The sequence below is a fragment of the Bubalus kerabau genome, chromosome 7, assembly GCF_029407905.1.
Source record: "Bubalus kerabau isolate K-KA32 ecotype Philippines breed swamp buffalo chromosome 7, PCC_UOA_SB_1v2, whole genome shotgun sequence".
Lineage (NCBI taxonomy): Eukaryota > Metazoa > Chordata > Mammalia > Artiodactyla > Bovidae > Bubalus > Bubalus kerabau.
In genome coordinates this window covers 20,734,026-20,759,206 of record NC_073630.1, presented here as the reverse complement: position 1 = coordinate 20,759,206, position 25,181 = coordinate 20,734,026, and the positions used below count along the sequence as shown (strand labels likewise).

The 25,181-nt window shown below is 41.2% G+C and overlaps 1 protein-coding gene and 1 non-coding gene across 2 annotated transcripts in view; both read right to left on the bottom strand.

The window, feature by feature from the left end:
* Positions 1-15,246, bottom strand: part of METAP1 (methionyl aminopeptidase 1) — a 52,341-nt gene extending 37,095 nt beyond the window's left edge. Inside the window, exon 1 of the mRNA XM_055587767.1 lies at positions 15,041-15,246. Within this exon, the coding sequence (XP_055443742.1) occupies positions 15,041-15,154 (114 nt within the window). The 5' untranslated portion in view covers positions 15,155-15,246. The remainder of the gene's footprint in view (positions 1-15,040) is intronic.
* On the bottom strand, positions 3,392-3,498 carry LOC129658238 (U6 spliceosomal RNA). Its single transcript, XR_008717332.1, has one exon. It is a non-coding gene; the product is annotated as a U6 spliceosomal RNA (small nuclear RNA).
* Positions 15,247-25,181: the final 9,935 nt, after the last annotated feature.

Here is a 25,181-nt window from a genome sequence, read left to right as displayed (position 1 = left end):
TTCCCATGTTGTGAATCTCTTTGGTTCTTCAGTTACTTCTTCCTCTTGTCTCTCTTGGTCCTTTCTCTGGGCCTCCGATTCCATCAGGTCTTCATTAGTACTCTCCTCATGTTGCATGGCAACAGTACTTTACAGTAAAGTAAACAAAAGCACAGCCTCGTGTGGAGGAGGCGTGTGACAATGTACACCAGACACATGAATTTAAACACAACTGGACATGCAAACATATGTTCATATCTTTTAAATTTTGCAACTCTCCAAGGTCGTACGTAGGGGGACTTACTACATAGAAAGCTAAGTGAATGGAGTTGTACAAGGAAGGAAAAGTAATTATACCGTAACAATAATACATAATACTTATGTAGAGCCTACTATGTGCTAGTCACTATTCCAACTACTTTACATATGTTAAGTCCTAACAATCCTATGAAGTAGATACTATTTATACAGTACTCATTTTACTGATGAGAAAAGTTGAGCCACACTAAATAACCTACCTGCCCAAGGTCACACAACTATTAAGTGGCAAGTAGACTACATGACTCAAAACCACTTTACAAGTCAGAAGAGAGCCACATGGCAGGTGAGTAGTGTAACTGCCAAACTCTCTTCCTCCATCACAGGAAACCTAGTGACAAGGCCTAAACCAAATAATCAAGACAGAGAAATACAACCATGTCTTTCAGAGATATGGAATTGAATGCCAAAATAATCAGTTTAAAGTGGTGGAAAGGAAACCAAATTCTAGGGATATAACGTACAACATGATGAGTGTAGTTAACAATACTGTATATTTGAAAGTTGTTTAAAAAGTTCTCATCACAAGGGAAAAAAACTGAAACTGTGAGGTGATGAATAATAACTGAACTTATTGTGGTAACTGTTTCACAAAGTATACAATATCTAATTATTATGTTGTATACCTTAATGGGCTCCCCTAGTGGCTCAGTAGTAAAAAGAATCCGCCTGCCAATGCAGAGGACCTGGGTTCAATCCCTGGGTGGGGAAAATCCCCTGGAGAAGGATATGGCAACCCACTCCAGTAAGAATCCCATGGACAGAGCCTGGCGGGTTACAGTCCATGGGGTCACAAAGAATCGGACACGACTTAGTGACTGTGCAACAATACCTTAAACTTATTCAATGTTCTGTCGATTTCTCAGTAACAATTGAAAAACTAACACCAGGTTAAGAGATACCTGGTATTAGAATATTTGTTTCTAAGCCATATGCATGTGTTTTCAAGAATCAAAGCCATATTGAATACATAATAACTGGCATAATCTCTAAAATGTCCAGTGCACATATATTTAGGTTCCTTTTCTACAGCCAGTATTTTAAGTTGAATGCCGTTTTCCAGCTGCAGGAAGATTCTCTCTAAAAGACAAACTGTTTTCTGAGTTAAGGCATCTTGTCACTTAAAGTAGATTTAAACCAATTAATACAGCATTAAGGCAATGTGTTTATACTTTCTGCTCACAGTGTGACCAACTGGACAGCCTACTCTTTGCTCCACAACTGGGTATCCCCCCAGTGGCCAAAATACACAGCTCGTCTCTTTCAACCTCTTCCTGGGGGACGTCACCTTATGGTGAACAAGGCTTGTCAGGCAGGCATCAGCAAAGACAATCATGTTATTCTTTCTTTTCACATCAATCTCACATCCTTCCTAATGTTGTCGTTCTTGTGACTCACCTCTTACCGTGGGCACATCTAAACATTCACCATTATTTGCTGACTGTTCCAAGTTTCTCCACTCAGAAGGTAATGTTATTTACAACATGACAACATTCAAAAATTCAATCATCAAATCTTCTTGAATTTTAAATAAACAAAGAATTTTTTATTCTAATTGCAAATGCATACCATCTGGAGTGTATCAGAGTAGGTGCCAAGTTTTTCTTTTTACCCCTACTGATCACAGAACTCTTGTAAAAAGAAATCTAGAACTCTTTAGTATTTAAACAGAAAAAGAGGGGCTCTGACTGGGACAGGAGCAGGGAGGTGGTACCACTCTGACCTATGCCCAATTTCATACATATCTTATCTTTCAAAGCAATTCAATAATCAGATGCCTTCCTCCTCTCCATTCAAATCATACTTTCCTTCAAGAGTTCAGAAGATAACAAATGATTTTTTTTTTTTTTTTAGACTTTATATAACTGTATTAGTTTTGCCAAATATCAAAATGAATCCGCCACAGGTATACATGTGTTCCCCATCCCGAACCCCCCTCCCTCCTCCCTCCCCATTCCATCCCTCTGGGTCATCCCAGTGCACCAGCCCCAAGCATCCAGTATACTGCATCGAACCTGGACTGGCAACTCGTTTCATACATGATATTTTACATGTTTCAATGCCATTCTCCCAAATCTTCCCACCCTCTCCCTCTCTCAGAGTCCATAAGACTGTTCTATACATCAGTGTCTCTTTTGCTGTCTTGTACACAGGGTTATTGTTACCATCTTTCTAAATTCCATATATATGCGTTAGTATACTGTATTGGTGTTTTTCTTTCTGGCTTACTTCACTCTGTATAATAGGCTCCAGTTTCATTCACCTCATTAGAACTGATTCAAATGTATTCTTTTTAATGGCTGAATAATACTCCATTGTGTATATGTACCACTGCTTTCTTATCCATTCATCTGCTGATGGACATCTAGGTTGCTTCCATGTCCTGGCTATTATAAACAGTGCTGCGATGAACATTGGGGTACACGTGTCTCTTTCCCTTCTGGTTTCCTCAGTGTGTATGCCCAGCCGTGGGATTGCTGGATCATAAGGCAGGTCTATTTCCAGTTTTTTAAGGAATCTCCACACTGTTCTCCATAGTGGCTGTACTAGTTTGCATTCCCACCAACAGTGTAAGAGGGTTCCCTTTTCTCCACACCCTCTCCAGCATTTATTGCTTGTAGACTTTTGGATCGCAGCCATTCTGACTGGTGTGAAATGGTACCTCATAGTGGTTTTGATTTGCATTTCTCAGATAATGAGTGATGTTGAGCATCTTTTCATGTGTTTGTTAGCCATCTGTATGTCTTCTTTGGAGAAATGTCTGTTTAGTTCTTTGGCCCATTTTTTGATTGGGTCATTTATTTTTCTGGAGTTGAGCTGTAGGAGTTGCTTGTATATTCTCGAGATTAGTTGTTTGTCAGTTGCTTCATTTGCTATTATCTTCTCCCATTCTGAAGGCTGTCTTTTCACCTTGCTAATAGTTTCCTTTGATGTGCAGAAGCTTTTAAGGTTAATTAGGTCCCATTTGTTTATTTTTGCTTTTATTTCCAATATTCTGGGAGGTGGGTCATAGAGGATCCTGCTGTGATGTATGTCAGAGAGTGTTTTGCCTATGTTCTCCTCTAGGAGTTTTATAGTTTCTGGTCTTACGTTTAAAAATATGGAACGCTTCACGAATTTGCATGTCATCCTTGCTCAGGGGCCATGCTAATCTTCTCTGTATCGTTCCAATTCTAGTATATGTGCTGCCGAAGCGAGCACAACAAATGATTTTAAATACAACCTTTTCTGTAAAACTCCTCCTGTCCCCCAGTGAGAAATGACACATCCTCTAAACCCTTTAGCATGTACTGCCTCTACAATTCAATTAATAACCTATTTCATGGTGATCTCTCTTAATTTGATTCTCTAATAAACTGTGAACAAACTAAAAGCAATGTAAGTTTTTTAAAGGAACCATATTTCAAAATGATTCTCCTTGACTGTCACTTCATACTGTGGAAAGTAAAAAGCCCAAGATGATGTGCAAAGACCAACAGTTAAGTTTTGGTTCCCACCTTAAGTATTCATGGTAAACTATTTTCTTTTCATATCTACTCTAAAAAGTCATAGCTATGAAAAAACTGCCAAGGTTTAGAAATAACCCTCCTTGATTCTATTTCAGGGGCGGGGAAAAAAAAACTTAACAAGATTATCAACTTACTCCTAAAAAAGCAGAACATGTTTTACATTTTTCAGACTACTGGTGTTCTAAAGCTTACAGTGCACTGGATCAATGCCAAACCATGTCAATTTCTCTCCCAATTAAAATTTCAATGTAGCTATCATCAACTATTACTGAGCATGCTGAAATTCATCACATTCACTGAAAAGCAGCTATTCAAATAAATAGCCCTGTATTTTCCTCAGAGGATTTCAGAGTGTTTTGTACTTGGTTTGTGAGACCTACATCAAATCCCACCTTTTTAATAAGAGGACTAATAGGATTATTCTCATTAAATAAACTGAGGAACTGTCTCACAAAACAGCTAACCTAGCTAAAGACTTGTATTTCAAAATATATGAATATTTGATGAAATGAAGGAACCAAAGTATTCATAATAAATACCTCTCAGGACACCCGCCATCCTCTTACTTGCTGAGGCCATGAAGTAACAAGGGCACAGTCTTCAAGACCCCTGACAGCATCAAGTACATTCTGTGCCTCCTATTAACTCTTGAAGACTGAACAGTGTTCCTTCCTTATACCACAATCTCATTCTTCTCCCATTTCTTTACCTGACTAGGACCACTCAAAACCTGTGACTTATTCTCCACACCATGAAGAATCAACCTCTGACTCTTAACTGAGCAACCTTTCCTTCCTTATCTCTGAAAAATGTACCAACAACCTAACTAAACTAGGGTGAGAGTTCCCCCAGAGAATACCACACTGTCCTTTCCCTTGCACGACCTCGTCTATCTGTTCCTGACACTCACATTCACATCTTGTCCTCACAAGTTTTAACCTATCCCTTCAGTCTGTTACAAATGCTACCTTCATAAAGTGTCCACACCACACCTCATCCCACCCCATGCCTAACAACAGGGCACATGTATTTATTCAGCACTCCTTTGACAGCGCTTTGTCTCACTACCCTGCTTTCCACCTATTTCACTGCACCAAAGCACTGGCTACAGAGTACCTACTGAAACTAGAATGGTGAAGTTTTTACCCCATTTTTTCCTAACACCAAGAGATATCTACCAAGTTGTAGGAGCTGATATGGGGTAATACGGTTCTCAGTCCTGAAGAGGTCCTCGAATCACCTGGAAAATGTTTCTTTTAAAATACTCATGCTGTTCTCCACAAGTTAAGCAGAACAGTGGTTATCAGGGCTGGGTGGAGCAAGCAAAAGAGCTGTTTAATGAGCTATTTCAGTTCTGCAAGATTAAAGAAGTTCTTGAGATATGTTCTACAACAATGCAAATATAATAAACACCACTGAAAAGTACCCATAAAAATGGTTAGGATGGTAATGTCTCTCTGTGTTCTTTACCTGTAGAAAAAAGAAATTCATTTTTAAGTAAGTTAAGTTACAAAGCTGTATGTTATACAGAACAATGATTCTGGTTTTGTTTCAAAAACATAAAAACAACAAGTAACACATGAATGCTGACCATATGCCAAGCACTGATTTAGGCAGTACTATATGCACCGTTAATCCTCACAACTCTACAGGGTAGATTCTATTATTTCCTATTTAACAGATGAGAAAACTGAAGCACAGAAAAATTAACACGTTAAAAAAAGCCCACACAGCTCATTAATGGCAAAGCCAGGTTTTAAATGCAGGCTCTCTTGAGACAGGTTCCATGCTCTTAACCTCTATGTAATAAATATATAAAAGTCTGAAAAGATAATAAACCAAACTGTAACATACTCTTAGGATACGATCATGACACAGCTTTCACTTTAAACACTTCTGTTTTAAATTATGCAAAGATCATGCACTGCTTTTTATAACAAAAAAACAAATGGAGGTATTTACATTTAAAAAAAATATACTCAGTGGAATACAAAGTCTCTGGCCCTGCTAACAATCATTTTATTTCCTTGTATTTCTGTATTCAGACTCTTCACCACTGCAAGGCTGTGGTTACTTGCTATAACACACATGCCTCAGCTTGCTCCTACTTCCATAAACATCCTTCCCCTGGAGAGAATGTCCTCTCCTCCTTGCTAACAGACACCTTTTTACTTACCTTTTTATTTATTTTTTTCAGTGTACCCAAATCCATTTCTTAACCCCTCCTTCAGGAGGCCTTCTAGGACCTTATCTAGACCATTTTGCACCTTTTTACTATGCTGCTTTGAAAAACTGCCCGTTAGCAGTTTTATTTGTGCCCTTCAGAGCCATCAGCACACTTTCTTGAAGATCTCAGTACCTTTCTTCTCAAGGCAGGGACTCCAGGCAGTGGCTCAGTATGGAGCGTACTGAGCAGGCAGAACTAGATTTCTAAAGACATTCCTACCAGAAACAAGGGCTCACTGGAGACAGGCTGGATTCCAGATCTGGGACAGGGAAGCTGCAAGGTAAACCTTGTTTGTCTTGGGCCAGAGAGCTAGGGAACAATCAGAAACTACTGGAGGAAGGTCAAAAGGACACAGAATCCACTGTCCTTCAAAGGCGCTATGGTAGGTAGTTAATTACAAAGTGAAAAACAGCGTACAGTGAGCGGGCAGCACCTCCTAACCAAGCGATCACATTTAGGAGTGCCTCCTGATGTGACAGAATATGAAGCACACAGCATCACTCACGAGTCCTGTCAAGTGAATCCTGACAGAACAGACAAGGGATAAAAGAACAACTTAGAGACACTACGAGGAAATAATCAGATAACCAAGAACGTGTGCACTCTGTAAGACAACTGACTAGTCTCTTTAAAAAGCCAGCATCATGAAAATAAAGATGAAAGGACTGTTCTGTACTAAGAAATGTAACAATCACACGCTACTTGTGAGCTTTGAAAGGATCTTTGGTTCCAAAATTAACCAAGAACACAACTACTGAAGATGTTCAGGAGATAACTGATAAATTCAAATAGGATTGACTATTAGGAGATATTAGGGAATTCTTGGCAACATTCTTACAGGTAATCATGGTACTGTATTAATAAGTAAGAAAGAATATCCCTGTCATTAGAAGATACATGCTGAAAATGGTTACATATAACCATGTAATGAACGGGTAAGGTGTCATGTTGTCCTTGACTCAAAAATTTTCAACTAATACATATACAAATGTAATACACATAAGAACTCATAAATAAAGCAATTAGAGCAAAATATGTAGGTGACGGTATACTGCAATTAGTTATAAGACTCTTCTTTAAACTTTTCTATGTTTGAAAATCATCACAATAAAAAGCTAGGGAGACTCAATCAAGTTATAAAATAATTAAAAGAAAAAAAATTCCTTGTCTATAACTTTCACTTAGCACCTCCAGGTCATTTAACTTTTTTTTTTTTTTTTTGGTCCATACAAGTAACCTCTTGGCCTCTTGAGGACAGTAAATTTTAGCAGGTTTGCAGATGCAAAAATAGCCCAACAAATGTTGTTATTCATAAGTAACACAACAGGCAAAACCCAAAAATGTCTATTAATGTCAAGTCCTAGATAGGATATGGAACAATATAAAGTTTCTCCTAATGGGAGAATAAGCACAATCACACTGGAAAAAATTCTGGCTCAGTCAAAACATAGCTGAATGCATACATATTCCATGACCCAAGAACTTTTCTCCTGGTTGTATACCCAAGAGAAACTCTTGCACATAGGCATCAGGAGCTAAGTACAAGAATGTTTAGAGTAGTACTGTTTATAATAGTAAAAACCTAGAACAACCCAAATTTCCATCAACAAAGGAATGAACAAACTGATACATTAATTCACAAATACTATACAGCAATGAAAATGAAAGAACGAGAGCGACACACAACAAGGGTGAATCTCAAGAACAGAATATAAAGCAAGCAAGTTGCAGAAGAATACGTGCAGTGATTTATAAAACCTTCAAAAACATCAAAACGAAACAATGCGTTATCTAAGGAATCAAATACATGGAAAAGCAAATGAATGATAAAGGCAGCTCAGAACAGGGAGTACCTCTAAGGTGAAAGACACATAGGTGCTTTGTGGTTTTACTTGCTTCATTAATATATTCTTTTTCATAGTTCAGGTGGTTAAGTACAGACGCATTTACTGTACCATGTTTCTTTAGATACTATGGTTGACTTACTGTTAGTTTTTTATTCTATTCAACATCTAACAAAAACAAATGAGTTTTTAAAAAAAAGTACAGATCCTGACTTTAAGGTACTTAAAAACCTCAATTCAAAAGCAATACTAAATCACGTAATACCTCCATTTATATTTTCCTCTACATTTTAGTAGGGAACTATGGAAGGTTAGCAGTATTCAAATAGTTAAGCCCATCACTAGCACCCGTTAGTGAAATAATCAGTAAGAAAATAAATGCCCAGTCAGAGAAGGGGAAAAAAAGTCATGTTACATCTAAAACCTAATGGCACTTACAATCTACCTATTTTACTGAATGATTTGAGCTCGTGGCTTGATTGATAAGGCAGGGCAACCTTCAGAATCTGATGCAAAGGGCTGCCCTTTTGCACCTTTTATCAAGGCAGGACCAATTAATACAAGTTCTCAACAGAGATGGAGACATCTCTGTTGACTGCCACTTTATGATAAGAAAATTGCTAAAGTCACAAAATCTCACTTATACCCTACCCACTCTTTAGAGGCCTGAGCCTATGACCTAGACAAAGGCCGCAGTAGCAGACCCCATGACAGAGATTTTAGGAATGCCTTCCAACAGACACCACAGAGCTCTGGTATATCAGGAAGAAGTCCCCACTGAACCTGGCTATAAAACAGACAGCTTACTGGGAAAAAAACAACAACAACAACAGAACTTTTAACAAAGAATAGTCAGAACACCTTAACATGAGACCTATCCTCTTAATAATTTTAAGTGTCAATATAGGTACAATGGTAAAGAACAGATCTCTAGAGCTTATCCATCTGCAGGACTGAACTTAAATGCCTATTGATTACTAACTCCCTATTTCCCCCTTCACCCATTCCACTCTTTGAGCCTATGAATTTAACAATTTCAGGTACCTCATGTTAAGTGGAATCACTTTTGATGATTGGCTAATTTCTCTCAGCACAAAGTCCTCCAGACTCATTCACGTTGTGGCACACTGCAAAATTCCCTTCTGTGTTAAAACTGCCTAGTATTCCATTATACGTTTATGCCACATTATATTTACCCATTTATCTATCCATATTGTTTCCACAACTTAGCTACTGTGAAGAGTGCACAAAAAGAAAAATCATTTGCAATGAACAGTTGAGAGGAAGTTTCAGAGGTCCCTGTCCCACGTTCAACTATTGCAGCTAAATACACACACTGAGAAAGGCAGACCTAGCTTACAGGGTGTGTTAAACTGTTCTTTATTCAAAGTCGGACCCAAGGCTGATACCAATCAAAGGAAAAAAAAAAAAAAGGATTTATAATTGTTGAGCTGACAAAGCATGAATAAGCACATGCTTCATGTTAAAACTGAGTCCAAAAAAAAAAAAAAAAACTGAGTCAAGAAAGGTTCAGGATCAAGCAGAGAGGATGGCTATACCTATATTTTGTTTCATTAGAACTTTAACATGGAGCAAAATCTCAACGGTTGCTCTATAGCACATTCCTGCCCATGTTACATCTACTAAATGGATTTCCTATTAATACCAGAGACAACTCCTCATTTATACAGAAGGAGCCACCACGCTACTTCTCCCTCCTGTCTAGAGCTGGGTATGTGTTTAGCCACAGGCTTATGTGTCTGTCATCCCCACCAAATTAACTAAGACCAAACTAAAAATTGTGCAAGTATGCCAAACCTGAAAAAGACTCACCAAAAAAAAAAGGAAGAAAAAAATAAGTGACTAACACTTCTGTCACAAACTATATGAACAGTATAAGCTCATATCTACTTCCAATAGCCCTTCAATCTCTAAAACAGTAACTCGCAGTTAAGGATTGGTTAAACTTTTGATTATCTACCAACCAAATGATGTTTGCTTTTTACAAGTTCTACAATAAAAATATAATTCATGCCAAAACTTCAACATAAGCATTTATAATACAAGCATGTCAGTAAATCTCCACCAGGAGGTTCTCAAACTAGTAATAATCCATTAACTACACTGTGAGAACTACCAGCACCTCAAGGTGGGTTCAATCCTTGGTTTATATACCAGCCCCACCATTACTCTATACTCTCAAGTAATCAAAATGATTTAAAATTTCACAAGAACATTTACTGAAAAACAGTTAAACAGCAGCTAACAACTGTTTTTAACTAAACAATTAAAAAATTAAAAAGAAAGTAAATTCAACCATACAAGTAAATACAGAACAGAACATCACATAAAATATTATTCAGCCATTACAAAGGATAATGTAAATGGAGCCATTACACACATTCCAAATGTATTACTTAAGACATAAAAGAGAGCAAATTCCCTAAGATTATGTATATGATCGAACCATTTTGATAAAAATGCATAGAAGTATACGCATATGAGTGTGTGCAGGAATACATAAATGTTTGTAAGACTACCCATCAAAAGACTTACAGAAATTATCACCAACCTTTCACCTGTATTTTCTAATTTTTCTACAATAAAAGTTATTTTTAAGAAAAAAAAATCACAATAGGTATTGCTATCTTACAGCAATATCTAGAAATAGTGTGAGGTAATGTAAGGAATTTTAAGAAAATCCCTAGAAATGTCAGGAACTTTGTTATCAAAGGAGAAAGTGTTTTAGAGGACAGGGCTACATTTCAAAGACCTACATTTTGGAAGTGCAAATCTTTCCTCACTTTTCCACTCCAACATACGAGATGCCCACCCACTCATTTTCTTACTGAAGACCCAAGCAGTCACTTTACATGGCCACTACTTCTGTGAAAGAACCTATTCCAAGAATTTGTGCAAAACATTCATAACAAATAAGACTCCTCCTCAAACATTTTAAACCTTCCTTATGGCTAGCTACAATGGTAGTAGACATAAGGCGTGTGCAACAACACTATTGACTGAACACAGTGTCGAGGCGCTTTGCACGCTCTTATTCACCTTCACCTTAACTATAAGCAGGGTGCATCATTAGCGCTCTCTTATAAAACAGGACACAACCTACTCAAGGACATGGTCGCAAAAAACCCAGGTAAGACTCCAAACCCAGGCTTCCTCCTTTTAAGTGCTTACGCATTACTGGGGTTGCAAATCACTCAGGTGCTTCTCTGCAGATCCTTTAAACTACAGTCAAGATAGTATCTGCCCTGGGGTGTTCACTAAGGGCCTGACTGCTTCTCTTTGCCTTTCCTTCTCAGGCCTAATGACCTTTTTTCTTTCATTTCATGAACTGAGTGCTTACTGTGTACAAGGTACTTACGAGAAATACAAAAATGAGTACAGCACAGCCTCCATCCTCAAAAAACTCTTACAAACTCTTTAGGACTATGAGTAAACTACTAAGCTACTATTAAACCTAGTCAACTACTACTGAATAAGATGGATACAGCTATAAAGAAATACCATGAAACATCACAAACTCCTGTAAAGCTCGATTTCAAGTGAAATAGGTTTTACTCATTAAAATACAAAAAATTGTCTTAAAATTAAGCATCTTAAGTAAAAACATTCCTATCTTCTTAAGCATAAATACCGTATAACGATAAAAAGAGCTAACATTGATTAAACGCTAAGTGTTTTATTAATACATACAAACCCTGAGGTTGGTACTATTCAAAGCCCCATTTTAAAAGGCTGTAACAGGACCTCCCTGGTGGTACAGTGGATGAGAATCCACCTGCGAATGCACAAGAAATGGGTTCAGTCCCTGGTCCAGGAAGATTCCAAAAGCCACAGAGCAGCTAAGCCCAGTGCACAACTACTGAGTCTGTGTTCTAGGGCCCGGGAGCCGTAACTACTAAAGCCTGGGTGCCCTAAACCCAGTGCTCTGCAACTAGAGAAGCCACTACAATTGAGATGCCCACTTGCCGTAACTACAGAAAGCTGCTGTGCAGCAACAAAGACTCAGAAAGCAAAAATAATATAATTAATGTTAAAAAAATAAAAGGTTATAACAAAAAACAAAGGTTACCTGCCTAAAGCACACAGCTAGTAACAGAACTGTGATTCAGTTGTGGCAGTTTACTTCTTTATTCTGGCTTCCCTGGTGACTCAGCGGTAAAGAATCTGCCTGCCAATACATGAGATGAGGGTTCCATCCCTGGGCTGGGAAGATCCCCTGGAGGAGGAAATGGCAACCTACTCCAGTATTCTTGCCTGGAAAATCCCATGGACAGAGGAGCCTGGGGGGTTGCAGTCTCTGGGGTCCCAGAGTCGGACACAACTGAGCATGCATGAATGCACCTCTTTATTCTGCCTTTTGACTCAAGCATTTATTGACCACCTATTACATGCAGAGCATTGTGTTGAGAAATGAGGAGAGGGCAGTGAGAGTTTATTCATGATGCTCACCTTCTGACTGAAAGACAGATAAACAAAAATCAAATGATCAGACTGTATAAAATGTTATAAAGGAAATAAGGTGGTGTGACAGGATAACCAGAAAAGACTTACTTCTGTTCTCTTGTAGTTTTGTTCACAGTTGATTCCCAAAGACAAGCTGGTCAGACAATCAGCCTGGGGACCACAGAAGAAAGGAGAATAGAAAAGACTGACCACTGCTAGTGAAGATGATCAGAGAAGTGGCAAGGAGAAGCCCCAATTTCATCATAAATGTGGAAACTGGCTTAGTGATTGAACAAGGTCTCAAGCTGGGACTGAAAGAACATCTATGATTTCAGAAGACAGGTGATATCCTGTGTAAAGGAACAAGTATAAATACAGACTCTGGTTAAAGCAAGAGAATAAAGCTGGACTCAGAAGAGGTGCCCTAACTATGGGGCTAGAATCCTGCAAGCAATGGCAATTCTATTCATTATAGGTGGGGGAGAAGCACAGTCAGATCGCTATGCTAGGGGAAAAATAACTTTTGCAGGAAAGGTTTTGTTCCTTTGATTTGTGTGTGTGTGTGAGTGTTTACTTGCAAGGTGGGAAACTACAGTAGAGAAATGAACTAAGAGAAACTGGTGAGAAATTTTAAAAACTGACTAGAGGAGGAAGCAACAGGAATGAAGAGAGAGAGCTTCAAGCATCAGTCAGGATATATTCGACTACAGGCATAACAATGGAACAAGAAATATACCTGCAGAATCCAACGTGAAATACCTACTGTACTAAATATACCCTGAGTGTTTTCACAAATGTGTTGGCATGTTCCCCAAAACCCCAATGAGCCAATGTCCTTTCTACTAAATAATACATGCCTAGGATAGTATCATCTATCCTTGATGAGTACAGTTTCACAGCATCTTTTCAGAATCTCAACAAGTGTCTGTACATATTATTTCATGTAACATTACAAAACAACAACTAAATTTAAGCAAAACGTAAAACACCACATTATTCTACTCAGAGTACATGATTTTCAAAAACAAACTACTGGATTTTTTTTTTTTTTAAGTCCAGGTCCCACACAGGCCTCAACAAATCACAGAATTTGAAAATTATTTTAAAGAAACAAAAGGACTCAGACCAGGTTCAGCATGTTGAGAAGTCCCAGTGCTATTTTTAGAAAGAGCAACACTTCTCCAAGTGTAACTTTTTCCAAATGATACTAACAAGGTCAAGGATCATATCCTATCTGAAAACAAGTCCTATACAACATTGCTAGGATCTTTTACAACGGCTTATCTTACAAGTGCTGGATCTCCGGGATTTTCTTTACATCTTCATTTCACATACAGCTTTATGTTTACACATTTATATTTGAAAGTTATATTTGTGTTTACTGTTCATGTATGTTTTCCTTCTATTCATTTGCGTATATATACACATACATATGTGCTACGCTCTACTGCCAGCCTTAAAAAATACTGCCTTTGTTTTATTAAGATTTCACATTCATTGAATAATTTGGGTCTCAGAACAACCTTGTGAAATACATTAGTAAAAACTTCATCTTCCCGTCTGGACAGTGGTGGGACTGGAGCTCAGAAAGATACTCTTGACTAGTTCAAGATCTCAGTCAATAGCAAGGACAGGGCCCTGTCGGTGCCTTTAGACTCTTTGTGCATGCTCTCCTCCCCGCAGGACACTACCAATTTCGTACTTGAATATTCCCGTGCCTCTCTTCAACAAAACTGGATTGTAACGAAGAGCCGTACAAATGCCGCCAGGCCAAAACTCTGAGCGTCTAAATGCAGCCGGAACACTAGGGCTCTTCAGTAAACAAACACCAGCACACGTTTCAGTCCGGACACCGTTCAATGGTGGCTTTGCTCCACTGCACAAAACTTGTTAAAATGCGGCCTTAAAGCATAATCCTTAATGGAACTGTCTTTTTCGCTCAGTGGGAAGTTCAGTTAATCTGAGGTGACTCATATTGTTACCTTACGGTTTTGTAAATCAATAATTCTGAGTACCAAAGGAAAAGAATGAATTACACAGCTCCCTCTCCATCCGCAACTCCAAAGTTGCTTAAGTGTCAATGTGCGATAGTAAAACCTAGGGACAGAGGTGGGTGGGGCTGGAGCTAGCACTGCCCCTCTCGGCGCCCCCACCGTCCCAGGTATCCCTTCTCCAAGCCCAGCGGGTCTCTTCGACCCCTAATCCCGTGGGACCACAGTGACTACCCGGCCCCGCAGCCCCCACCGACCAAGACCAGAGCCCCGCCGGGAGCTGCAGCTGTGGCGACTCGCACAGCCAGGGCTGGCCCCTTCCCCGGCGATCCCACCTGTCCCGCGTAGCCCGCACACCTGGCAGCCCCCGCCCGGTCAGAAGATGCGCGTTGAGAACTGGCTCCTAAACGCGGCGCCCTAGGGCGGTCAGGAGACCCGGGGCAACTCCGCTTCCGCCCCCAGCCCACAAGGCAGCACGCCCGCGCCCGCGCCCCCACCCCCGCGGGCGCCCCAAGCGGCCGGGGTCCGGAGGGGCCTCAGATCCCCGGGAGGCGAGAGGGGGCGGCGGCGCGGCAGACTAGGCGGAGGAGGAAGAGCGGCCGGCGAGCCCGCCCGGGGAAGAGGAGGAGCGTGTCCCGACCGGCCGCGAGGGCAAAGAGGAGAGGGGAGGGAAGCGGCGGCGGGGCCGCGGGGGAAGCGGGAGTCTACCTGCGAGCAGAAGTACGAGCCCTGGATGCCCAGCTTGATGCAGGTGGGGCACTGGAGCTTGGCCTCGCTGCTGCAACCGTCCGTCTCGCACACACGCGTCTCCACCGCCGCCATGCTGCCTGGCTACTGGAGGAGCGCCTCACCGAGGAAGAAGGGGAGGAGGGAGGGAGGAACGGTTGGACAGAGGGAGGGCAGGGGAGGGGAGAGAGGCCGAGCCGGGGGAGGAGCTCGGACCGCCGGGCCTGGGCGCAGGAGGAGGAGGAGGAGCGCGGGGCCTGCCCAGAGTACGCTGCGCGCCCCGCCCCCGCCCCCGCCCCGCGCGCGCAGCTGGCCCCGCCCCGTGGCCTTCGCCCCGCCCCTCAGCCGAGGGCCCCAGCCTCTCGGCCGCCTGTGCGCACGTGGGCCGCAAGGGTACCTGGCCTAGCCCTCGGCCTCTCCGCGCGGTAGCGCTTCTACCTGCCGCGAGCCGGCCCCCGGAGGAGAAGGCCATGCTCGGCCGACTAGGAAAGGCCCTCTCGGTGCCTAACGAGAAATCCCCAGTTGTCGCCTACTGACTGGATCCCAGGGTCTTGAGCGTCTGCCATACTCTCAGGCCGTTGGAAAGGACGCTCCACTCTTCTGTGTTGGTCCACCCGGCAGCTCCTTGGAAAAGGAAAGTAACTCCATTTTTACGGATAGTGTCTGCTTTGAGGCCTAAGGACCGCCGCTCATTCACAAAGAAAGGAAGCCCGGGAACTCTTAATGAAGAAGTGTGCTGGGTTTTGTGTCAGCTTTTCCTCGTGCCCTCTTATTTTTCACACCATTCCCCCCTCCATTCGCAAAGTACGTGCTAGTGATAGTAACACAACTCCTGAATGTTCAATACAGTTTTTTGTATTATACCAGTTGATTGTTTAAGAGGTAAATAGGGAAAGATTGTGTTGATCATGAAATGTCACAATTGAAAGAAGCTTTAGAGGTTATCTGTTAGGACTTCCCTGGTGGCTCAGACGGTAAAGCGTCTGTCTACAATGCTGGAGACCCGGGTTCGAGCCCTGGTGCTGGGAAGATCGCCTGGAGAAGGAAATGGCAATCCAGTCCAGTACTGTTGCCGGGAAAATCCCATGGACAGAGGAACCTGGTAGGCTACAGTCTATGGGGTCGCAAAGAGTCGGACACAGCTGAGCGACTTCACTTTCACTTAGAGGTCATCTAATGCCTAAGTCTCTTCGGCTACATCCCAGGTCTGCCATTTTCTAATTGGTGCTTGAGTATGGTTCTGTCACGAGAGAGGAGAGAGGGACTAGTATTTACTGGTCATCAACTTGGTAGTGCAAGTTCATGTGCCCAACTGCACAGTGAGAGCAAAGAAACCAAAGCATTGGAGTTTGGAGCAGAGAAAGGTTTATTGTAGGACTGTGTAAGGAGATGGATGACTCCTTGCTCTAAACCGCAGCCCCCCCAAACCACCCCCATCCTCCACCTCTCCGCCCCCAACCCTGGCTCCCTGAAGGGTTTTGGCAACACATTTTTTTAAAGCCTGGTGAAGGATGGAGGGAGTTGCAAGGTGTGCAATCACCTGGTTTACAATTTTCTGATTGACTGAAAGTGAGGTATCTCAGGTAAACGGCCGCCCTAGGTGACAGAAGGCCTGGGACTCTGTGCTCAGGGTTATCAAGTAACATCTTCCATTCTGTGAAGGGTTTTCACATCTGTAAAACAATTCAGGCAGTGTGCATTAAATACTATTATCTGTATTTCAGAGAGGAGCTAAAGCAGAGGATTTATGGAAAGGCCACATGGAAGGCCCCATAGGATCCTGCTCCATTGTAAACTTAAGTGCTGAGAACTTTGTGTTACCTAATAAATATTTTTTTAAATCTTTCCAAATTTGATAGATGAGAAAAGCACATACTTATTTTTAATAGTTTTGTTATATAAGTACATATAAATAATAAAATCAATAAATTGTAAAATGTTATATATACATAAAAAGAAATCAAGCACCAAATATATGTATATACATAGATGTACATGTATATGCACATATAGGCTTTCTTGGTGGCTCAGAGGTAAAGAATCCACCTGCCAATATAGGAGATGTGGGTTCACTCCCTGGGTTGGAAAGATCCACTGGAGAAGGAAATGGCAACCGACTCCAGTATTCTTGCCTGGGAAATCCCATGGACAGAGGAGCCTGGTGGGCTATAGTCCATGGGGTTGAAAAGAGGCAGACACAACTTAGTGACTAAACAACAGTAAAAACAATATGCACATATAGCACATGTATATAGAATATTTTTAAACAAAAACTGGATCATACAATGCAGAGTATTTAGTTACCTGTTTTGTTCAAGTTGTGAACTATATTGCCATCAAATATACTTTTTCCAGGAAATTCCTTTGTGGTCCAGTGGTTAGGACTCTGCACTTCCACTGCAGGGGGCACAAGTTTGATCTCTACTTGGTGAGCTAAGATCCCATATGCTGTGTGGTGCAGTAAAAAATATATCATATATATAATGCATATTGAGCTGCCCTTGTGGCTCAGCTGGTAAAGAATCAGCCTGCAATGTGGGACACCTGGGTTGGATCCCTGGGTTGGGAAGATCCCCTGGAGAAGGGAAAGACTACCCACTCCAGTATTCTGGCCTGGAGAATTCCATGGACTGTATAGTCCGTAGGATTGCAGAGAGTCAGACATGATTGAGCAACTTTCACATAATGCATATATATGTATATTTTATAAATATGTATATGTACCTTTTCCACATAATTTTGATGTCTGTATAATATCGTTATATAATTTACTGAGCCAAATTCACTAATAATAGACATTTAGATTATTTTTAATTGTTACAGATTATAAACAAAGCTGTGAGTATCTTTTTAGTTCTAACTTCACATAAATCCTTATTTATTTAGGATATATTCTTAAGAGTAGAATTGCTGCATCAAAGGATTGTCACTGCTGTTTGTTCTTTTTTATATAGTTTGCCAGTTTTTTCCTCAGAAAGTGTATAAAATTTACACTCTGGTCAGAACTGTATTAGAGATCTTATTTCCTGAGACCTTACTAGTGCCAGATATTATCTATATTTAATGTTTTTCATTGGGATAAATAGATAAATCTTTTTGTTATCAGAATATAGTAAAGCTGAACATTTTTCTCTGATAATACCTTTTTTATTTCTATTTTTATGTGTTTGCTTTTATTTGTTAAAATTTCTTTTTTCAAGAACAATGCTAAAAAAAAGTCAAGACACAAATTGGCCATAGTACCATTACCTAAACTCACCAGTGTTTTCATCTATCCTAGTTACCTTCAATACCTTTTTCACATATGTATTAAATGTTTACATATTTGCTGTGATTGATGGAATATTTTGTTCTGCGTTTTCACATAGCACTATGCCATGGATTATTCTTAGATTTATAGAAAACTGGAAGTCCTATTCCCTTTCTATATGATAACTCTTTGTGTATTTGTACTATCGTGTTTTATGGTTTGTAAGTTCTTACCGTATTCCCTTGTGTTATTGTATGTTTATATCCCTTGTCATCTTTGTCCCTCTACTCTGGAGGAATTCCAGTTTGCTGGTTTCTGATGGGTTGTGTGCAAGATTGAGCTAATCAGATAGAGGAACAGGAATTTCTGAAAATTCTAGTTAAAAAACCCTCAGGGTTCTTCTCAGGCACAGGGAGACTGGAAACTCCTGTTGGCCATCTCCTCTGGAGACTGCTGTTTCCTTGATCTTTACTAAAGCCATACTGTAGGCCAATTATGAGCACAGATGTTGCATTAAGATAGGCACTGTTCAGTTCAGTCGCTCAGTCATGTCCAACTCTTTGCAGCCCCATGGAGTGCAGCATGCCAGGCTTTCCTGTCCGTCACCGATTCCTGGATCTTACTCAAACTCATGTCCATAGAGTCTGTGATGCCATCCAACCATCTCATCCTCTGTCGTCCCCTTCTCCTCTCACCTTCAATCTTTCCCAACATCATGGTCTTTTCAAATGAGCCAGTTCTTCGCATCAGGTGGCCAAAGTATTGGAGTTTTAGCTTCAGCAGAAGTCCTTCCAATGAATATTCAGGACTGATTTCCTTTTGCATCTCCTTGCAGTCCAAGGGACTCTCAAGAGTCTTCTTCAACACGACAGTTCAAAAGCATCAATTCTTCGGCGCTCAGCTTTCTTTATAGTCCAACTCTCACATCCATACATGATTACTGCAAAAACCATGGCTTTGAATAGATGGACCATTGTCAGCAAAGTAACATCTCTGCTTTTTAATATGCTGTCTAGGTTGGTCATAGCTTTTCATACAAGAACCAAGCGTGTTTTAACTTCATGGCTGCAGTCACCATCTGCACTGATTTTGGAGCCCCCCAAATAAAGTCTCTCCCTGTTTCCATTGTTTCCCCATCTATTTGCCATGAAGTGATGGGACCAGATACCATGATCTTAGTTTTCCAAATGTTGAGTTTTAAGCCAACTTTTTCACTCTCCTCTTTCACTTTCATCAAGAGGCTCTTTAGTTCTTCTTCACTTTGTGCCATAAGGGTGGTGTCATCTGCATATCTGAAGTTATTGATATTTTTCCCAGCAATCTTGATTCCAGCTTGTGCTTCATCCAGCCCAGCATTTCGCATGATATACTCTGCATATAAGTTAAATAAGTAGGGTGACAATATACAGCCTTGACGTGCTCCTTTCCTGATTTGGAACCAGTCTGTTGTTCCAGTCTATTTCTAGCAGTTACTTCTTACCCTCCATACAGATTTCTCTGGAGGCAGGTAAAGTGGTCTGGTATTCCATCTCTTTAAGAATTTTCCACAATTTGTTGTGATCCACACAGTCAAAGGCTTTGGCGTAATCAACAAAGCAGAAGTGGATGTTTTTCTGGAATTCTCTTGCTTTTTCAGTGATGCAACGGATATTGGCTGTTTGATCGCTGGTTCCTCTGCCTTTTCTAAATCCAACTTGAGTTGAAACCTCTGCCTGCAAACCCCTTTCCTTAGTCATATTTCCATATCAGAAAAATACAAATTAGTGTACCTACTTTATAGAGTTCTGTCATAATTAATATGGATCGACTTTTTAAAGTGCTTAAGAGACAGATAAGTTATAGTTATCATCAATATTAGTTAGCCTGCTATAAGTTTCTCTTTGGTCCCCTTAACCCCAACAAGACAAGCTATTGAGTGACATAAACTTCCTTGACCACCATTCTGGCTGTTCTTAAGACAATCAATTTTATGCTTTTGTTTAATTGTGAAAAAGTAACAAAACAGATTTTTATGAAATTATGCCAGACAGAGTCCCTACTTTATTCTTTTCTCCCTTCTGATATTTTTAACTCAAAGTCCCTATTGAACATCAATTTCTGTTTTAATTCCTGGGGGCAAAGTACTGGTAGCCCACTTATAGCCAAAAGAATGGACATCAGAGTCTCAGATAAGGATTTGGTGTTTCTGAGAGTCCTTTGGCCCTAGAGGCACTTGTTTCTCTGAACTTTTACACACAGAAGAGCATTTTTCAGGTAATGTCTAAGCACATGCCCAAAGCTATCTCCAACTAGCTACTCTGCTTTAAGTGTCCACAGTTTATATTCAATATGGTCAAAAAGAAACAATTGTCCTCTATTGGGCACTTTTGTCACCCCCTTTACATCTGCTTTTCTTCATGAATTCACTATTTTGTTTAGTGACAGCCTTTCTACTGTTATCTCCCAAGTTAAAAATTAGGCTCTCTCAGGACTTCCCTGCTGGTCCAATGGTTAGGATTCAGCAATTTGACTGCCATGGCCCAAGTTCAGTCTCTGGTCAGGAAACTGAGATGTTGCAAGCCATGCAGTGCAGCCAAAAACGAAATTGGGCTCTCTCTTCTTCCTCATGCTTCAGCATCAAATTAATTACTCAATCCTGTAGCTTTTATCTTCTAAATATTTGTTTTCTGTATTCTCTCTGTCCTTTGCATTTTTAGTTTAGGCCATTTTAAGCCTAGCCTCTTAATGACTTCTAATTCCATTGAATCTAATCCCTGCCATCAAACTGATTGTTCTAAGAGACAAATCTGATCATGCCTTTCCCATGCTTAACATCCTTTGCTAATATGGGGCCTGTGGAGCTGGAGCCAAGATCCAAGAGGTAACCAGAGCTTGCAGAATTGGGGCCAGTGAAATAGTCAGAGCTAAGGGGATCTGTGGGAACACTGCTGCTGCTGCTGCTAAGTCGCTTCAGTCATGTCCAACTCTGTGCGACCCCATAGATGTGCAGCCCACCAGGCTCTCCCATCCCTGGGATTCAACAGGCAAGAACACTGGAGTGGGTTGCCATTTCCTTCTCCAGTGCATGAAAGTGAAAAGTGAAAGTGAAGTCGCTCAGTCATGCCCGAGTCTTAGCGACCCCATGGACTGCAGCCCACCAGGCTCCTCTGTCCATGGGATTTTCCAGGCAAGAGTACTGGAGTGGGGTGCCATTGCCAACACTAGGCCAAAGCAAAGGAGATAATCAAGCATCAGGAGCTTGGTACATAAAAGGAAAATGAGAAAATAAGTAGCTAAGGATATTGAAAGCCAAATTTTCACTGTCTAAGCAGAAAGTTTAAAATATGGGAAGGCTGAAGGCTAGAATGAATCGTGTAGGATTATACTGGAAATAGAAGTATCAGTATGAACTCAAACTTTAGATAGATAATTCAGTTGTATGTGTATATGTTTGGGTAACACTTCACCCACTAAGAGAACCTAGTAGCAATGAACACATCTAGTTTCCAGATCTTGGTATCTAAAAACCATTCCCCACTGAAACGAATCAGAGCTTCTTGGAGAAGAGGCACTTTACAGGAGCAGGGGAAGTAAAAGGTAAGTCTGTAAAGTTCCATTGTACCAAAACATAAGGTAAAGCACAAAGGTGATGGAGAGTATAAAAAGGACATTGGAGCCAATTTGAAGGAGCTCCCACTGACCAAACTGGAGATAATCTGAGCATTAGAATAAATAATGATAATGTCAGGTTATAAGCCATTTTAAAAAATGGTCATCCATGAACCCATACTGATAAAAACACACAAATAAACACACAAATGAGAAACAAAAGTAAGCACTTCTTTATAACAGAATGTCAGATAATAAATGTGGAAGAAATGAAGTTATTAGAAAATTACCCAAAGTGGAGAGTGAAAAAGTTGGCTTAAAGCTCAACATTCAGAAAACGAAGATCATGGCATCTGGTCCCATCACTTCATGGGAAATAGATGGGGAAACAGTGGAAACAGTGTCAGACTTTATTTTTCTGGGCTTCAAAATCACTACAGATGGTGACTGCAGCCATGAAATTAAAAGACGCTTACTCCTTGGAAGGAAAGTTATGACCAACCTAGATAGCATATTCAAAAGCAGAGACATTGCCAACAAAGGTTCGTCTAGTCAAGGCTATGGTTTTTCCTGTGGTCATGTATGGATTTGAGAGTTGGACTGTGAAGAAGGCTGAGCGCCGAAGAGTTGATGCTTTTGAACTGTGGTGTTGGAGAAGACTCTTGAGAGTCCCTTGGACTGCAAGGAGATCCAACCAGTCCATTCTGAAAGAGATCAGCCCTGGGATTTCTTTGGAAGGAATGATGCTAAAGCTGAAACTCCAGTACTTTGGCCACCTCATGTGAAGAGTTGAGTCATTGGAAAAGACTCTGATGCTGGGAGGGTTTGGGGGCAAGAGGAGAAGGGGACGACAGAGGATGAGATGGCTGGATGGCATCACTGACTTAATGGATGTGAGTCTCAGTGACCTCCGGGAGTTGGTGATGGACAGGAAGGCCTGGCGTGCTGCGATTCATGGGGTCGCAAAGAGTCGGACATGACTGAGCGACTGAACTGATCTGATCTGATAGTAATACTTGGGCCTCCCTTGTGGCTCAGCTGGTGAAGAATCTGCCTGCAATGAGGGAGACCTGGATTTGACCCCTGGGTTGGGAAGATCCCCTGGAGAAGGAAAAGGCTCCCCACTCCGGTATTCTGGCCTGGAGAATTCCATGGACTAAATGTATAGTCTGTGGGATCCAAAGAGTCCAACACAACTGAGGGACTTTCACTTTCATAGTAATACTTGGGCTGCCGACAAGCAGGAGACACTGATTCTATCTCTGGGTCAGAAAGATCCCCTGGAGGAGAGCACGGCAACCCACTCCAGTATTCTTGCCTGGAGAATCCCATGGACAGAGGAGCCTGGTGGGCTCCAGTCCCTAGCATCACAAAGAGTTGGACATGACTAAAGTGACTTAGCACAGGTGCACGCATAGGAATACTTTACTCAAGCCATGCTAAATTGATTTGGAGAAAATTTGTTAAGGAACAGAATAGTTACATAACCTTAGTATAACTCCCTACAAAATATATACTATTTAAAAAGGCAAAATAGGAACTTCACAGCTGAGAAACCTTGCAGATATTCCGAACTATGTTATCAAAGTTAAAATCACCAGTAATATGACAAATCAACTTTGTGCATCTCCTAATATGAAACACCGAGAACACAGTATATCTTTTGTGGTGTTCCGGCCAAAAATGCATAATCAACTCTAATCGTGAGGAAACATCAGATAAATCCAAACAGAAGACAGTCTATAATATAATTGACCTGTACTCTTCAAAATGCCAGTGTCCCAACAGGGAAAGATTTGAGGAACTATTCCAGATCTGAAGAAACATAGCAATTAAATACAACACTTGAAACTGGATTGAATCTTGGACCAAAAGAAAAAAAAAATGTTTTTGCTATAATGGAAATTGGTTGTATTTGATCCCTATTTGATCTCTTGGTGAAATTACTGTTTCTTCAAGATCCAACTCAGGTATCACTTCACCCATTAAATTTGTGTTGACCCATGCAACTCTGACTTCCCTGTGGCTCAGACAGTAAAGAATCTGCCTGCAATGCAGGAGACCCAGGTTAGATCCCTGGGTTGGTAAGGTCCCCTAGAGAAGGGAATGGCTACCCACTCCAGTATTCTTGCCTGGAGAATCCCAGGGACTGAGAAGCCTGGCAGGTTACAGTCCATGGAGTCGCAAGGAGTTGGACACGACTGAGCAAGTGACACTTTGACTTTCACTTCATGCAACTCTGGGGCTTCCCAGGTGGCGCTAGTGGTAAAGAACCTGCCTGCCAATGCAGGTAGATGTAAGAGACACAGGTTCAATCCCTGGCTCTGGAAGATCCCCACGAGGAGAGCATGGCAACCCACTCCAGTATTTTCTGGGTTTTCCTGGTGGCTCAGATGGTACAGAATCTGCCTGCAATGCAGGAGACCCAGGTTTGATTCCTGGGTTGGGAAGATCCCCTGGAGAAGGGAATGGCAATCCCCTCTAGTATTCTTGCCTGGGGAATCCCATGGACAGAGGAACCTGGCGGGCTAGAGTCTATGGGGTAGCAAAGAGTAGGACAGGGCTGAGCGACTAACACATGCAGCTCTCCTCCATCAGTGCTTTCCATTGTGCTGCCTCCAAACCGGTTGCAAGGTGTTACTATCGCAATTAACAATAATTTTAAGTAACATTTATTAAGAACTTACTACATGATATGGTCATGTGCACAAGTAAGTACTGCTACGCAAGTATAAGTAAGATGCTAATGCAGTTACTTTTAATCCTCACAAGGACTCTGTGAGGTAGGTCCTCGTTGTTGTTCAGTCCCTCGGTCATGCCCCACTCTGCCACCCCATGGACTGTATAGCACACCAGGCTTCTCTGTCCTTCACTATCTCCCAGAGTTTGCTCAAACTCATGTCCATTGTGTTGGCGTGCCATCCAACCATTTTATTCTCTGTCACCCCCTTCTCCTCTTGCCCTCAATCTTTCTCAGTATCAGGGTCTTTTCCAATGAGTCGGCTCTTCACATCAGGTGGCCAGAATATTGAAGCTTTAGCTTCAGCATCAGTCCTTCCAAAAATAGTCAGGGCTGATTTCCTTTAGGATTAACTGGTTTGATCTTGCAGTCCAAGGGACTCTGAAGAGTCTTCTCCAGCACCACAGTTCAAAAGCATCAATTCTTCAGCACTCAGCCTTCTTTACGGTCCAGCTCTTACATGACTACTGGAAAAACCATAGCTTTGACTATACACACCTTTGTCAGCAAAGTGATGTCTCTGCTTTTTAATATGCTAAGTTTGT